Raw genomic sequence first — 17,891 nt, forward strand, 5'->3', positions numbered from 1 at the left:
AAAACGGTTAACACTCACGAAGCGCTTTTTTGCGGAGAAGTGAGAGCAGGTTAGCCCCTCCGCTTCCATCTGGGGACTCGAACCCCGGGTGGCGCCAGTTCTCAGGTGGCCCTGGGACTCGGGCCATCAGGCCTTCCCCACTTTCCCCCTCGTTCCTCGCGATCAGGGAGCTCCTCCGGGCGGCGGCCTGTGCCGGGCCCCCTCTCCTGGGGAGGTTGTAAGAACTCTGGGTGTCCTTCCCTAAGCTGTGGAGGACTCCGCAGTTCGTTCATTAGGCTGATGTTTACCTGCCCTGTGAGCAGAGTAGTGTGCTGGCTGTGGGTACCGCGATGTCCAGCAGAGAACCGGCTACTCGCCCTCCTCTGGGAGATGACCCAGAGGTGAAATTTTACCGTAGAAGAAGAACAGTGTGGGCCCCCCCAAATTTGGGATGTACCTTAAGGACCGGCCTAGGGTGGAGGTGTTACAGGCAAGACTTGAGTAGGAGAAGCAGGAAGGGAGAACTGTCATTGGGTCACGTTCCTTCTCCAGAACCTTCTTCAGAGGCTGCCTGCGTCCTGCCCCTTTTAAATCCAGACTGCCTGCTTGGCTTCATTACACCTGCCAGGTGTCACGTGCACTTATACAGCTTCTTAGTGTGCGCCCTCTGTTCTAGATTCTTCTGCTGCAGATAAGGGCTGAGATGGACCCGGTGTCCTTGTTCCCCTCTGTCCTTGTTCCTGGCCTAAGCAGAGTTCCTGGGCCACAGAGTTCAGCACTCAGGGATGTCTTGACTCATGTGATGTCTTACTGGAAGATTGGAAGCATCCTGGGCTGGGACCATGATGTCTCGGAGCCTTCCCTCTATGACCTACTGGCCTATTAATTTTTTGAGGACAGGGACTTGTTTTGTCTTGTTCACCATTGCATTTCCAGCATCAGTACTTTATCTGACATAATAGATATTCAGTAAATGTGTTGAATGAATGGATGTATTTTACACATAATAAACACTTAACTCATAAAGGTTTTGTGGTTAATGGGTGAGTAATGAGTACACCAGGCTGGCTTGAGCAAAGCCTCTATTTTCAGGAACAATGAGAAATAAGAATGGAAAAGTAGTCTGAGGTGAGATCATGAAGGAACTGGAATACCATTCTGTAAGAGTGGGGAGCACCCCCAACCTTGTAAATATAGACTGGGCAAGATGGAAGTGGTGTTGGAGGAGGTTAACTGGCAGCAGTGGGTAGGCTTGGTGAGTGTTTGGTTATTAAAAAAACAAACAAACAAACATAGATATAAGAGCCTAAACAGTAATGGTAGCAATGGGAACAGAAGGATGAGATAGGTAATAGAAAGGGAGGATGAAAATCACTGACTGGTTGGATGTAAGGTTGGGGAACCAAAGATGACTCCAGAGGATAACTTGGAGAATTCTCTTTTGGTCGACAGAAATGTGGTAAGTGAGAGAGTGATCTGGTTCTGATGAAGGGAACACGGTGCATTTGGTTTTAGATGGGTGGAGCTTGGGGTATCCCAGAGCTAACGGAGGACTGACAACGCAGATGTCAGGCATCCACAAAGAATTTACTGTGAATAAAAATAGATAAATCCTCCGGAAGAAAAAGAGAAACCAATCATCTTGAACTCAGGACCTAAATATTCAGGAATGAATTTATCAAGGACGGGGAACAAACGGAAAAGACTTAGAGAAAAAAAGAAGAAGAAAGTGCACATCCCAGAGTCTAGTGCAGAAAATTTTGGGACTCTATTAGATGTGTGTGTACATATGCACAGATTAAAGTCTAAGAACATATACATTTGCATGTTAATTGTGTCATCCTTAGGTGATGGGGACTTTTGTTTTCTTCTTTTGTATGTTGGTAGTATCTGATTTCCCTGAAATGAGTGTATCACTTCTGTCACTTTGAAGCATTACATTAAATATATTTGAGAGAAAGATATTAGATCAAATGTTGTAGGAGAATTGAAGACAGAAAAGATATTTTTAGGAACTCAGTTCTTCCCTTATGGATCATTCCATCTTCTCAAATAAAAACTACAGGCAGGCTTAATAAGTAAATAAATCTACCTCCTTGTTTGCTTCGCTCATTCACTCAATCACCTGATATTTATTTAATGCTAATATGTGTCAGGCACTGTTCTAGGCCCTGGGGGAAACACAGTGAATAAAATGGGTAATATTTCTTCTCTTCATGCCACTTAAGTTCTATTGGCACTTCAGTAGCACTTATATCCTAGTGAACCATTGGGACACTGAACTGAAATAATAATAGATGTGAAAGCATTTTGAAAAGTTGGTATGCTGGAGGTTTAATAGCCTATCGATGTTGACAGATCCAGAGTAAATACAACTATTATTCATGAATATTCCAATTTTCTTCTTTTCCATAGATACTAGAAATATTAGGGTTATAGCTGTAAAATACATTTATGCTTATACATGTTATAGACGACTGTATTTCCATTTCATCTTGAGACTAAATGTCCAAGGGCACTTACAGAGCATCAGAACTTGAAAAAGATTGAGTGTGGCTCACCCTAAAGATGTAAACTGGGGAATACATGAGGGGAGGGAAATGAAGGAAAGGAAAAGCTCAGGTGATATAGAACGTTCTGGAACATATCCAGCGAGAGAGGGTAGAACTATTCTCTCCTCTTCTAGAGAATGGGGTGCCTGCCCCATTGTTACATTTTCCTCATTGGAAAGGATGGACAGTGTGGGACAAGGACCATTTGTCTGGGAATTAGAAAACTCAGATTGGAGTCCCAGCAATCTCCAAGATCTTCTGGGACCTCATGAATGAAACGAGAGGGTTGGACTAGATCAGTGTTTCCTAACCTTTTCCATTATGAAGACTCCTTTTAAACAACAACAAAAAATTGAGACATACCCCTCCCCCTCCACAGCCCATGTGACTGTCATAGTGTCTATAAATGCAGTGGTCCCTCTAGAGGCATTTGTATTTCATTCATGGAAATTTTGTACACACAACAAAAATACATTTACAGGCAAGCCATTCTTCAGTGTTGGGGGTGTGTTTGGTGTGTGTTTAGAATTACAGGCCACTTGCCCACATCCATGGGTTTCTCATGGACCTTGATTGAGAAGCACTGAACTGGGTCTCTTCATCTCAGATCTGTACTACTTGTAGCTCTGAGTCAAGATAAAATACCAGGACTTGTTAATCTGTTCCTATCTGCTAATTGAAGATTCCTCGTAGAGGAAATTAACCATTTTTCAGTCTGCATTTCAAAAAGATTTTCTAAGCTATGTCAGACATCTCCTAAATGAATGGGGATGAATAAAGATATATTTGTTCATTTTTCCTTAATCCTTTCCAACACCTTTATATAAATTAGAACCTGTTTGCCATGACTTTAATCTTCAAAAGTGATTATTTAGATATTATTTCAGGGTTGCTATCAAGTGCTTGTTAATTCTTCTTTCCTGCAGTTCCCATCTGTGTGGAATATCATTTTTCATAGGGAACTAATGAACATGATTGCAGGTGCCTTTAATCATAGAATGACAGGAGTGGAGACAGACTAGATGGAGATGTTGCATTTTCCTCATCTAGAAAATGGGAGTAATAATGTTACCCTTCCTCACCCAGTTGTCATGAATGAGAAATATGATTGCCAAGCTAATTGCAATATAAATAGCTGTAAATGAAATGCTAAGTAATAAAAGTAGGAATGATTTGACTAATAAAAAATGCTTTTCCTAACTCAATTTTTTCATTACTGATGCCTCCTGGCAGTAGTCATTTCCAGTGTAATAGTACTAACAACAACAAAACCCACAAAAACCAACAGCAACTATCATTGATGGATCACTTTTAAATGCCTGGGTCTTTCCTTGTATCATCCCATTGAATCTGCAGAACAGTCACAAAAGGTAAGTGATTGGCCCAAGGTTACACAGTTAATAAAGAATATACAGTTTATAATAAAGAGTAGAGATGGAATTTGAACCAAGGTCTGGCTGACTCCAGTGCCCACACATTTCTTACTGTGTTCCACTGGCTCTCAAATCTAGAACTTTCAGGCAGATTCTGATGCCTCATGTCATCTTTTACAAGACTCTTGGCCATCCTCTCTAGAGAAGCCAGTTGGTTTCCTCACACCGGGCTTAGAGAAAGGAGCCTGGGTAAACGTGTTAATCTCTTGGTCACTGGTTCTCAGTCGGGGCTATACACTAGAATTACCTGGGGATTCTACTAGATTCTGCCAGAATTTTAGCACCATTAGAATTAAGTACCACAAGAAGGATTACCTATTCTATTCACTGCTGTAGTATTGAAAAATGCTGATGCCTGGGCCCTTAAAATGGAATCTCCAGTGATGGGACCCAAGCATGGGCATTTTCTTTTAATATGTGATATTAATGTGCAGCCAAAGTTGAGAACCACTGCTCTAAAAGATTTCTTCATGGATTGTGTCATAAACAGAATGATTACAGCTTAACCCAGGAATGGGTTGATAATGGATGCTGCCAAGACGATCTGGAAGTATTGGGTCTTGAATCAGACCCCGTGGGTTCAAGTCCTGGTTCTTCCAGTTCCCAGCTGTGTGATCTTGTACAAGTTACTTAACCTCTCTGAGCCCATTTTTTCCCATTGATGAGTATTTTCAATTCTACAGAATTGCTATGATTTAAATTTAAAAATCCATGTGATCTTCTTCCTGCTGTGCCCCAATCATAGTAAATGATGTCATTATTACCAAAGAAATTAAGGAAAAGGAAGATATAGCAGTTTTTTGCAGTTTGGTGGTATTGTCTGAAAACCTTCATTTAGCTTTGTACAGGAATTCAGATGGAATTGAATTAAATGATAAGGGGAACCCCCCCCCTTTAGAACAATATTAGTGGCCTTTAAACCTTAACCATTTTCACAAAATTATAAAGTTGATGTGTTGCTTCTCTCTTGCTTCCCAAGTGTAGCAGGAAGCTGGAGTCATAGTCATAAAGTGAGTATTCAAAACTAGCATCCTGTCAAAGGCTGTTTTCGATTCAGCCTTCTGGTCATTTGTTCAAAGGGCTTTGACACAAGACCAAAAGATCCTGTTGGAGATGCTGCTGCTGGCAGTTTAATTGGTATTTTTCAGGGTGTAGACACAATTTCTATATAGGCAGAATGAAACTGGAAACAGGGCAATTATTCCAGAGAGTTCAGACTGTAAGGAGAAAAGGAAAAAATTAGGCAAAAGAAATTCTTTTAAGCAAGCTATTTTGCCATTTTTAAATAGATACTTTTTAACTTTATAGAAATAGATACAACTTAAAGAGTATTTTTGTGACATAATTACGGGGCTCATAAAGCAAAATGAATGCATATAAAATATTCAACAAAGGCCAGGTTTTCTAATTTGTACTTTTCTTAAGATGAAAGGGGCAAAATAAATGTAGTAATTGCATTTATTTTGAACAAAGAAAAAGTTAAATGTATTTTCCACATAGGGGGCAGCAAAGAAGAGAGGAATCCTGGTTAAGAGGACCAGTTAGATGTTTTATCAAATTATAGCTAAAAATGTTTCCCCTTATTACTGGCACAAATATTGAATGGGTTTGTCTCTTGGCCCCTGAAAGTTGTGAGCCTGCCTATTTTGTTGTTGCACTTGAGTGAGAGCTAATATTAATAAATTGTTTGACTTTTGTAATTAAACATAAGAACCGAACCGAAGCGAGTTTTTGCTTCCTAGAAAATGTCTGCTTCAGAGGAATTATTTCATATTAGCAAAATCAAAAGACAGTCTGTTCCTTTGTAATTGATGATTTCTACAGGCCTGGTCATGAATCTTATGGTAATGTTAAACCTTCAAAAAATTATTTGGGAGATTTGAAAAATTCACTTGTCAAAAATTTAGGATTTGACCCTTTACATTTATTATTGGCAAAATGTAGGACTGTTTGTTGTTCATGTTGTTTTCTCTTTTTATTCCTTGATTTGCCTTTTTTCTCATAGTTGAGAAGTTTGAGAAGTTCTTTGAGTATTAAAAAAAAATACCGGCATAGATGTGATGAGAATTATTTCTTGAAGAATTGTGACTTGGAGTAAATTCCCATAAATTTTTAGTGAATAAAATAGGCAAATTCCTCAATATTGATTTAAGTACATCTCTTTCATATATGACAATCATATGTAAATTTTTATCATTGGTCTCCAAAGTTATTTAAGGAGACACTTGAAAATGATTCTCTAATGCAGATCTAATGTGTTAGATTCAATTCCTGTACAATTTTTTTTAAAAAAACATTATGTAATTGTGTTGTATATTAGCAAGGGGTAATGGATCCTGTTTTTAATTAAGTAATACAATTACATTTTGTGATTGTGCATTCAATACCTTAGGAGGATATTATAGAAAGGAAAGTAGTAATATCAGAATCAGTTTTTCAGAAAAGCAAATACTGTTTTCATTAATACTTGAAGGAGAGACGTAGTACAGTGAAAAAATATTATTTCTAAAATGGAAGGAATTTTAATACATCATTAGTGATGCCTATCTTTGTCTTGGGCTGTAGTCAGCATAAGTATATTTTAAATGCTATACAATCGGGGAAAGATGGAAAAGAAACACGTGAGAGAATCTGACACAGCAATACTCAGAAATAAAGAGCTGAGGTGTATTAGGGTGATTTTGTATGCTGGTATTTGCATTTGAAATAAGTAATTGAGGCAAGAGTAAGGTTTGGAATAGAAGTATCGGGGTGCCCACTGGTGTCCATTTCTTTTTGTGTGCAGAGATGTGGCCAAAAGCAGGATCGAGAGTAATCCAGGGCCCACCCTCTCCTCGGCTCCCAGAAGGATCTGAACTTGTTCAAAGGCTACTGTTAGACTGTTGTTAAGAATGTGAGTCGATTTATGACCAACAGAGTGACTTAATATGTCCCTGAGCTTGTCTAAGGAACCGTCTCTCCCAAAGTTCATGGCCATATATTTGTATGACCTTTATGGGAATTTGAAAATGAAGATTGTGAAACGAACTCTCGAGGCAGGGAATTTCACAGAGAAGAGCCATCTCGGTTATAGATGTCTGTACCTTCTAAAGAATTTTTCTACCTCTAAAATTTTAAAATTAGAGTCCCTGCTTGAGAGAACTAGTACCAGATGTCTTTTTTTTTTTTTTTGGTATAAAATTATTCCATGCCAGCACTGACTAGAATTTTTATTCACTTGTGGATTTGACCTGAACTTTAATTGCCTAATCATCACTGCTTTCTTTTCTTTATAGCCAAACTGACAGGATATAAGAGAAAAATAAAATTTCTGTGCTGGTTTTGAGCTTACAAAATCAAAGGCTGTCTTTTGTAGGGTAAGAATCAAAGAGTATGTTTTGTAGCATAAGAACAAAAATAAAGCTTTCAATGTATGATATTTGAAATAGGTAAAGTATTTATCAATTTATAAGTTTAGAATGAATATTGTCCTATGTATCATTTATTACTTTACTGAAAATAGAGTCATTTTGAATTCTTAACTAAGACCATCGATAGAAAAATATAAACATACAGATATCCAATTAATATTTTTTGTGTATATTTCTCATAAGCCTAATGTTAGAAAATTAGTTTTCTTTTTTTGGGATAATTACAAATCTAAAAAAGCAAAAATGCAATCAAAATGAAGAATTCAAAAGTATAAGCTCTCTTTTCATTTATATTTGCAATAGACTTTTTGTCTCCAAGTATTATTTGTCCTATGAGAACAAAAGGAATCACCATGTGTGTTTTTTTCTTAACTAGAAAGATAACCATTTTACCTTCCCCTGTGTCTGTTGCCTGGGTTTGATTGTGATTCACCAGGGGATGCCTCAAACTTTTCGCACTCTTTTCCCAGCCCTGATGCTAAGATAAAAATACACTACCCTACTTGAGATAAAACCAGACCCTGGCTGGTGGACCAGAGACCATCACACACACACATGCCTGTACCCTCTGGGGTAAAGGCTCAGCTGTCATCTCTGAGTCAGCCTACATGATTTTTATGTTTATGAGCAACTCACCTTGCTCTCCAAGTTTAGACTTTAGGACTGTATACCTCACCCCATCCTATCTCATCCATTTTTGACAAAACACATAGCTAAAATTTTAGTTGTTTTTTTTTTTTTTAATGAACTAGTCCCGTGGGTCCGTCATACTTGTGTTGATGACTTATGTGTGTCTATTTCCAGTAGATATTTTGCAATAAGCTATAACTCTGAAAGAATATGATGGGAGGAAAGGGGCCATGATCCTATATCAAACTGGCGAAAACCAGTATGGGAGCACTTAGTGCTTTCTGACTTTTGAAAGGAAGGAAACTTTGCAGCAAGGAAATTGTAAGGCACAAGAAAAGTAGGCTCGAGTTTTTCATGGGGGAGGGGAGTGAAGTCCCTGCTTGTATAGCTTCTGTGATGTCTGACTTAGTCATGAAAAACTGCAGCTGAAGTGTCGGTCTGGATGATCCCATGCATTGGACGAAGGGATAAAAGAATAAAATCTTTTTCTTCCCTTAGCTGGTGGTTCTATATTAATTCATGAACTATAAAGCAAGTTTCAAATTGACATCCTTTTCTAACTGGAAAGCAAGCATACCTTATATAGAGAATACAAACATTTCAACAGGTACTGTTAGGCACTGCCTGGTGTTAACTTTTTATTTAAGCACAAAGGGTCTTAACATTTTTGTGCGTTAACTTTTAGTGGATGTAATCCGTGTCATGTAACAAATGTGAACACTGAGTAAATAAAGGGCTCAGGCTGAGAAGCCTGTAGATTCTCAGAATCTACGGATGAAGCATGTTAGGTCTTCCCTTTCAGAACAGTAAGCATGCACCTTTCATCGGATAGGTGTGCATATACAGAAATGATGTAGCACTTTAAAATGCATTCTTTTTTCCTTTTTTTTTTTAACACAAGTCTGGGAATTCCCTGGCAGTCCAATGGTTAGGACTCTGCACCTTAACTGTAGAGGCCCAGGTTCTGTCCCTGATTGGGGAACTAAGATCTCAGAAGCCGCATGGCATGGCTAAAAACAAAAGAAACAACCCCTCCCCAAACCAAAAAGCAAAACAAACAAACAAACATTTGCCAAACATCTCGACAAACTCTTCAGTATGAGGTTCAAACACAGGTAACCCAAGGTTAAGTTCTACCTTGTAAAGTCAGGGGGTTTAACATGTGCTGTGAAGATCTATATGAGGAATAGGATGTGCAGCCCCGTTTTGTTGTCTCTGAACTTTGGAATTCTGTGCAGACTTCTTGCAGCGAAGATGCACAAGTGAAACCGGTCCTGGCTTCGGGCAGATTTTTCATTCCCTGATGATGTGCTGGTTTGGCTTGTTTTCTTCCTTTTGAAATATTCTTTCTCTCCCCCCCTCCAGAAATATGGTGAACCAGTGTTAACAGTGTCCATACAGGCTCCCTCTCCAGGAGTTCACGTAGAGGACAGTGGGCAGGGGCATCAGCCGCAGGCCAGCCACCCTCCCACTACCCCCCACCGTGAATGCCACCTTCCCAGCACTATTCTGCTCCTGCTATGCTTTACAAGGGTATCTGGGATCTGGCCTTGATGGTTTGGGTGCTCCTGGTCTTGGCCTCAGGGGCTTACTTAACTCAAATCACTTTTCTTCTTGTCTTGACTGCCTGTCTAATAGGCAGAGCGGCTAGAAATAACTGCGTGATCGTGTTTACTGTTCATCTCACTATTTGCCATGATAGGAATCATTCTTATAGATAAATAAATCATAGAGTCGAGCAGAACTTCCATGCCCTCATTTTACAGATCCCCCCCCCCACCAAAAAGAAAAAGACCTTCCCTTATAATAGTCTCACGGAAAAAATAAATTCCTGTTGCTGGTGAAAGATTCTGAACCTAATTCTTCTTATGCAGGAATCAGTTTATTTAATGGGTTTAAACATAAAGAGTTTTAAAATTTTCTTCACCATATGCGTAGATAAAGGGAAAACACCTTTTATTATATACATAGTGTATTTTGATGTAATATGTGTAATTGCCCTGGTATCATGTATATTCTGACAATATTAAAAGATTTAAAGGTCTAAAATCCAAAATTCCAAGAAAAAAAGTGTTGTACCTGTTTATAGTTATGAAGCTTGTACCACGATCTTTTAGAGGGTTTAGATGTAAAAAGTTCTATGGCTTTCTTCAGATTTATACTTTTAAAATGACCTTTTTATAGCCGAGTTCCCTATACTCTTTCAAGTAAGCAGGCAGATGTTTTTGCCTTTTTTTTTTAAAAGTACAATAACAAGCATGTATTCTGTGCTTCATCAGATACAAAAATATTCATGGCTCATCCAGTTGGACCGTGATTCACCTGAAGCTTGGTTCCCAAATTAGTAACTCGGCAGCATTTCATTTAGCAAGTGGTGCTTCCCACCAACTGGGGGGAAAAAATAACCCTCTTTCTCTCTTTTATTCAGATACAAACTTAAGCTTTCGCTTGTCAGAGGAAAACGAAACCATCACTAACCACTGTTTATTTCGCTGGCAGCTTCATGCCTACGACAAAGTAATTTTTCCCCAGGTGAATTACTCCCTCACATTGGTGCGGCAATGACTAATAAAGTTATTTATGAAAACTCCTTAAGTGTGTGGTCCCCGTTCCCACAGTGAGTCACTGCTGCCGCCAAGTGACAGTTGGGGAAAAACATCAGCAAATCTTAAGCATTTAGAGAATCGATTCCTCTTTCCAAACGAAGGCCCCTGCTACCCCTAGACAGAGATTGTCTTCTTAGGTGACAGGAACTGCGGAAGAATGCTCTCCTCAATCAGCTTGACCCACGTGGGCGTCACACCCCCCGGTGCTCCCCGCGCCGGAATTAGGGCTTCTGAGAAAAGAAAGCCATGGGTGAATCGGAAAACAGTCTCTTGGGCTTGAACGAATATATCCCATATTCAGGTTGAGGCTGTTTCTAGCTCAGTTTGGGTCGTGTCCCACAGTCTCAGGCAAAATCATGCTTCGCTACAGGGAAGGGAAATTGTCCTACAGATCCATCCGGCGCACCCAAAACTTGTAACTTTCGCAACACGCCAGCGCGGCGGGTGGGGTTGGGGGTTGGGGGTTGGGGGTTGGGGGGGGCGGGAACCTATGCAAAGATTGTTCTCTTGAGCAACCCCATTCTTGAACTGGGCTAAGAGCTTTTCAATTGCCGTGACATTTTCAGCCAGGGAAGTAGCAGGCGTTGCAGAGCCATGTTTTACGGGCAATTACTTTATATGATCAATGGAGCAATTCCCCTTCCAGAAAGGAACCAAAGCGATCAAGTTAAATCATTAAAGAGAGAAAGAGAGAGCGGGGAGAAAAGGACTCGTCTCATTAGCAGGTGCGGGGCTGCGGGCTCCGCGGCGACGGCGCACAATGTCGCTGGCCCTTTAAGACAATGGCGATGCTTCCCCCCGCCCCCCCCAACCCCCCGCGCCCCCTCCCCGGTCGCTGTTGACAGGTCTAAACCTCCCTAGCAGCCCATTGTGGCCGCAGTAGGAGGCACCTGCAGAAAATGTGCCAAAACCAGGCAGGGAGCGAGAGCTTTTCAATAAGCTCCGCAGCTGGAGGGACGAAGCAACACCAAACAAGCCGGCGCGGAGCAGGCACGTGATGGGGAAAGGGGTCACCGCCAGCCACCTCCTATTGGCTTCCTGCGCACCCGTCGGTTCAATTTGCTGACATCCACTAGCCGGCTTTTCTCTATTTGCTTAATATGCTGAGGTATTTAGCTTAAAAGCACTAAATGCTCCATCATGACGAGCTGCTCTCTCCCTTTCCCATTTACTGTTATTAAGGACATTTTCCCCCGTATTTTCTCTTGCTTTCCGCCCCAAAACTAAGATTGTTTTCTTTCGCTCCTCTCTTATGACTACTTACAGGCATTCTCCACCACACGCTGCTGCTGCCCGCTTGATTTTACTCATCTTTAATTCAGGGACAAGTAAAGCTCTCCACACTGAAGGCCTCTCCTGCTTTCCTAAAGCGCACGCATCCTGGCTGCCCTAAGCACAAGTCTGGACAGGGCAATTGCGTTTCAACTTAGCAGACGTTTTTTGTACATCTTCTGAGTACCTTCCCCGAGGGCTTCGCGGTCAAGAATCTGCCTGTAGTGCAGGATATGAAGTGTGGGTTCGATCCCTGGGTCAGGAAGGTCCCCTGGAGGAGGAAATGGCAACCCATTCCAGTATTCTTGCCTGTCAAATCCCATGGACAGAGGAGCCTGGCAGGCCTCAGTCCACGGGAGTGACAAAAGAGTTGGACTCGACTTGAAGGACTAAACAGCAAACAACTGTGTACCTACCACTGTCCTTGGGGCTCCCGGAAACCCAGACATGAGCAAGACCATGCTCCCCTTCTTGTACTGTTGAAGGATCCAGCAGAGAGAGAAAGTGGCTAATTGCATTTGTTTTGCACCCATGCACTTTTCTGTGTATACTGGGTTGGCCCAGAAGTTCGTTGGGATTTTTCCATAACGTCTTAAAAATCAACAACTTTGGGCCTAACTGGACACTTGCAACCCTTTTGAGAATAGGCAGGAGTGGAGGTGGGGGCAGGGATGGACCTGGGAGGTGCTGGTGGTGCTGTGGCTTTGTGGAGCCTGCCTTGGTAGTCGAGAGGACAGACTGGTAATTTCAAATCTCCAAGATAAATGATAGATGAGAATCTGGCATAACCCCTCGGTTTTGGCAGGTCCTAAGCATCCAAACTCCTTACTTTCACCCACTGCTTTCCAATTCTCATTGATATTTCCATGTTGTTGTTTATTTTTTTCACTTGAAGTAGTAAGGCATTATCTCTATCTTACAGATGAAAACATCTGAGATTCAGGGCAAAGCACCTTGCCCAGGGCCCCACAAGGAATAGGTGGTAAGTCAAAGGCCCACAGCAACTGCCCCCCTGCCCCCTCCGCCCGAAACTGTGGCTTCCCTTGACCCTGGGCTGCCTCTCAGCCTGTCTGCCCCCGCTGAGCACACAGTTTGAGAGCAGCCCAGAGGCACCCCAAGTGATGTGTTCACAGGGTAACTCTCTTCCCCCTCCTACAGATGGAGAGTGTTGGCGTGTACAGATTCTGTGGGTGCACAGCAAAGAACAAAATGAAGTGTGATTCAAGGTGGGAGATGACCGCTTCAGGTAGGAAATGAGCTGATGTGTGTAAGTATCAAACGCGTCTGAAGTGGTCCCCCGCCAGAACGCCATTCCTTTAGAGAGGAACGAGGGACTCGTAGATCTGTGCATGTGTCCTAAGGTATTTGCTAAATCGTGGCTTGCTCAGAGTGGCTTGTTCAGAATTCCAACACGTGGTGAGAGGTGTGAGAGAAAGAGGATCTCAGGCACTTGGCTCATGAAGTCATTTCCCACCTACCCGAAGCCCAGGGTGGTCGGGGTCCACGCTCACAAGCACGGATCGTGGACCGGGACTTGGCATCCGTGTAGCCTGCCTGGTGCACGCCGGCCCCCTGCTCTCCAGGCACCAGGCTAAGGCAGGAAGAGATGGTCTCTCCCCTCAGCCAAGCTTGTTTATGCTTTGACACGTCTCTCCTCTCAGAGGACGGGTCCTCTTCTTCCTTCTTCCCCCATGCACCCCTCCCCACCCCACCCAATTCTGGAGAAAACAAGCGGACTATTCATGTAACAAGAGAAAGAGTGAGCAGGGAAGGGGGGAGAGATGCCACCGACAAACTCCATTGAAAGCCGCTGGCTGTTCATTTACATTCACACTTTTAAAAAATGTTAACTAATGATGTTAAATGGTTTGCCAAAGGTCCTGGCAGGTCAGTTGTAGAAGTGTCATTTCTGCCTAATTAGGGCTCTTGTGGCTGCCCGGGGCCTCCCAGTGCAACTGGTGACAAGCCGAGAGCTGACAGCTTCAATTGATGCCAATAGGAAGGTTGGGCCGGTCATGTTTTCCAACTCAGCCAGGTGTTTGCTGAATGGGGGAGGGGGCCTGGCGAGATCTGAGCGCTTCTATGATCCTTTTTCTTTCAGGGCTCCCTCCTAAGTCCTTCCCCTTTGCCTGTCTTGTCTTGTGTCAAGGTCAAGAATGGGCTTTGCTAAATCAGCAGTTTGGGTTATCTCTGGGAGGTCATTAGCAATCCCCAGCCCAGACATTTCAAGTGGTCTCAGACCCCAGATGCTAGATTTTTTTTTCTCCCTAAAAAATCAGAGGGTAGGGAAAGAAAAGTTTTAGGTGAAAAACAATAGTAGGAGAAAACAAAACAAAGCAAAAAAGATCCAGAAAGCTCTGCATAGCCATCAAAGCATTAAGCTTCTGAAGACATTCATAATAATAAAATTCCTTGAGGAGAAAACAGCTAAAGCATCAGTGCTTTAATCAATGCCTTTAATCTTTCACTGAAGAAAAGACAACAGTGAAAAATCCTATCATGTTCCACTGGTTATAGAGAACCTGGCACATAGTAGAAGCTGAATAAATAATTTATTGTTTGATTTTTTTAGGAGAAAAATCACTGTCTGAGAAGCAAAGAGTGATTGATAGAGATCCTGCTATCTCTCATGCTTACTTTCATTGTTTCCTGAGTGCTCTTTGAATTTCTCAGTTGACCGTGAAATACGTGCTAAGTTGATGTACCACATGATGGGGTGATATGATTATCTTATTTTTTGTTTTTTCTTTCCTTTTTTTTTTTTTAACAACTTAAATCAAGCAAAATACCATTGGTGCTGGAGCCTTGGGCTACAGCAACTATGACACAAAAGGCAGTCCAGTAACAGTAATAGGACATCAGTGTCTAGAATTTGGAGTTGACACTCTGGCCTATTTGTGCCTGAATTGAACCTCCTAGCACTTGAGTGTGTGTGTGTATGTGTGCCCGCGTGCACACACACACACGCGCACACACACATTGACTGAGCCTATTAGCAGGCCTGGTAGACAAGGAATGACTGGATTAATACATGGGGTTTTGGGAGCCGTGCTGTGTTAAAGGGAAAAACGTGAACTGAAAAAAGCCATGCTTATGAAAATTTAAGACCAGACCCCAGGATTGCAGTTCTAAGAAGGAGGTGGGAGATTCAGGTGATGGGTGTCTGAAACTTTTAATTTTGCAGCTTCCTTTCTTCACACAATGATGCCTTTCCCACCTGCTGCCCCTGTTTTCTCTAACGTGCAACAGTGAAAAGTAGGGCCAGAAAAAACAGACTGTTGTGAAAATAAAGGAGACAGTGTCCGAGGGCGATACCTGGCATATATCAGGTGCTGGATGGCGCCAAGTTCCCTCCCCACTGTCCCGGATTCTTCTTGGTTGGAGATCATGTGCTATTCTGTGATGTCAAGTTATTTTCTCAATACCCAGGACGTATTTAAACAAAGAGAATTAATAGACTTGACTAATAGACTGACCTCATGAATGGTGAATGAGCAGATGAATCTAGACATTTTCAACCAGTTTAGTTGCCTGTCTCACACTTTCCCACCAGGGACCACCTTTGTCACTGAAAAAAGAAAAAGTGAAAGTGTTAGTCGCTCAGTATTGTCTGACTCTCTGCAACCCCATGGACTGTAGCCTGCTGGGCTCCTCTGTTCGTGGAATTCTCCAGGCAAGAATACTGGAGGGGGTTGCCAGGCCATCCTCCAGGGGATCTTTCTGACCTAGAGATTGAAGCCAGGTGTCCTGCCTTTCAGGTGAATTTTTTTTTTCCATATGAGCCATCAGGGAAGCCCCCTTTGTCACTAAATTCCCTTAAAAGACCCCCTTTGCATTTTTGTCCCTCCATTTTGTGCTGCAGCAGATGCTCTTTTTCCTCTTCTTCAGTAGCTTCCTGTGTTTCCTCGTACCGCTTCTATCCTGGGATGTGGTTCTGCTTCTGGCCCCAGTACTGACCCTTGTCTGTGCTTTGCCTCCTGCATCTGCCTCTGTCTCAAGTCCTGATCTGCAAGACCGCTGCGGCTGGATGTGTACTCTGAGGGCACATGATTGCTCTCTGGCTCTTACGAATGCTCAGGAAGTGGCCACTTAAGACTGGACTTGTGGTTAGGAAGATGAGCATTTAAAAATCATTCTGTTGGATATTAGTGGTAAAGAAAACCTTCTGTGGCGACTAAACCAGCATGGAACAATCAGCCAATTAGTCACTAAAACTGAAACAGAGAAAACACTTTTGAGAACTTGCCAACAGAGGAAAGAACGTGTGAATTAAAAGAAGTCCTCTGGCATTAATATCCCCCGACTGTATGCATGATAACTGATCATTACAGTGGCGACCCTGGAAAACTGGAATTATGCTCAGCTGTATCTGGGGCTTCCCAGGTGGCACTAGTGGTAAAGAACCCACCTGCCAATGCAGGAGACATAAGAGATGCCGGTTCGATCCTTGGGTCAGACAGATCCCCTGGAGAAGGAAATGGCAGCACACTCCAGTGTTCTTGCCCATGAACAGAGGAGCCTGGTGGGCTGCACTCCAAGGGGTTACAGAGAATCGGACGCAGCTGAAGCAACTTAGCACACACAGATATTACCTAAGCCTTTCTGAAAGGCAAATCTGATTTTGTTTTTCCATTCTTTTCTTTGACCTTAAACCCTTACTCTGGTCATCCTGATGTACTGGCAGTTCTATCGACATTTCAGGATGTTTCATGCCTCAGGGCCTTTGAACAGATTCTTCTTTATCCTTAGAATGCCTTTCTCCCTCTTGTTTGCCTGTCAAACCATCTACTCATTGTGCCACCTCCTCCACCAAGCTTCTCCTGACACCCCCATGTTAGGTTGACCTTTGTCTCTTTTATATCCCGCTGCAGAGTCTCACAATCTTCTCAGTAATCATAGTAGCATCATGGTACAAGTTCCCTTGTATTGAGGGCCTTCTGTTTGCCAGCTAAGTGTAAGTGCTTTTGCTGTTGTAGGTAGGTGCTCACTACCAATGAGGACACTCAAGGTGCATGTTTAAGGTCACACACCTTGAAAGAGGACTGGAGCAGTCCCGCCAGTGTGACTGGAGCCCACACACTAACCACCTTCCATCTAGAACCGCCCATCTACGCCGCCTCCCATTATAAGCAGCCGCCATGCTGATAAGCTTGGGTGTGTGGTTTCAGTTTTCTCTTGCTGGATGGTGAGGCCCTGGAGGGTGGTGACACTCTTATTAAATCACTTGATGTTGTGGTGCTTAGCATAGAGCCAGCACGTGGCAGAGACATGAATTGTCTCTTGTGGTCTACCCAGGGCTTAACGAGAGCCTCAGTGCTCTTTTAAGGAAGGAGTTCTAGGCTAAAGATGCTGCAAGGTCAAGGAGGTTGGGGGCCCTGAAGGCCAGCTTTGCCTGGGATCAGCCACGCCCAGCAGTGTTCTTCATGTCTGTCTACAGAGGACAAGAAATGAGCAATTGTTCTGTATTGCGTGTTCAGCAAGGCTTCCTGAGAGAGCCCTGTTTTTCACATGGAACTACCAAGTCATTTGGGCTTCTTCAGTGACTCAGCAATAAAGAATCTTCCTGCAATGAAGGAGACACAGGAGATGTGGGTTCGATCCCTGGGTTGGAAGATCCCCTGGAGGAGGGCATGGCAGCCCACTCCAGTATTCTTGCCTGGAAAATCCCATGGACAGAGGACCCTGGCAGGCTACAGTCCATGGGGTCACAAAGAGTTGGACATGACTGAGCAAATAAGCATGTAAGCACCAAGTCATTTGGCCAAGAATTTCTGCTTGTCTGAACTCTTCAGAAAGAACTCCCTATTGAAACACACCAAATTTAGAAATGGACTTTACTTTTACAAATATGTGCGTGTAAGTTCTCATTCCCGCTCTTCATTCGATTTCTTTTCACTTCTGTAATCTCTCCTGTCTTGAAAAGGGACTTGTTTAGACATATATGTAATACAATAATAAGAATGATAAACCCGAGAAAAAGGACTGAAAGGGAACCAGGGCAAAGTCAAG

At 42.6% G+C, this 17,891-nt stretch overlaps 1 protein-coding gene across 3 annotated transcripts in view; it reads left to right on the plus strand.

The window, feature by feature from the left end:
* Positions 1-17,891, plus strand: part of HSPA12A (heat shock protein family A (Hsp70) member 12A) — a 173,353-nt gene that overhangs the window by 513 nt on the left and 154,949 nt on the right. For all 3 annotated transcript variants that reach the window (XR_014077799.1, XM_081573472.1, XM_081573471.1), the window contains exons 2-3: positions 12,805-12,864; positions 13,041-13,128. Coding sequence is in view for 2 of the 3 variants with exons in the window: in XM_081573472.1 (XP_081429598.1) it covers positions 13,041-13,128 (88 nt within the window). In the remaining variant the exon portion in view is untranslated. The remainder of the gene's footprint in view (positions 1-12,804; positions 12,865-13,040; positions 13,129-17,891) is intronic.

This window comes from Giraffa tippelskirchi, chromosome 2 (assembly GCF_054371585.1).
Source record: "Giraffa tippelskirchi isolate mGirTip1 chromosome 2, T2T-mGirTip1v1.2.pri, whole genome shotgun sequence".
In the NCBI taxonomy this organism is placed as follows: domain Eukaryota; kingdom Metazoa; phylum Chordata; class Mammalia; order Artiodactyla; family Giraffidae; genus Giraffa; species Giraffa tippelskirchi.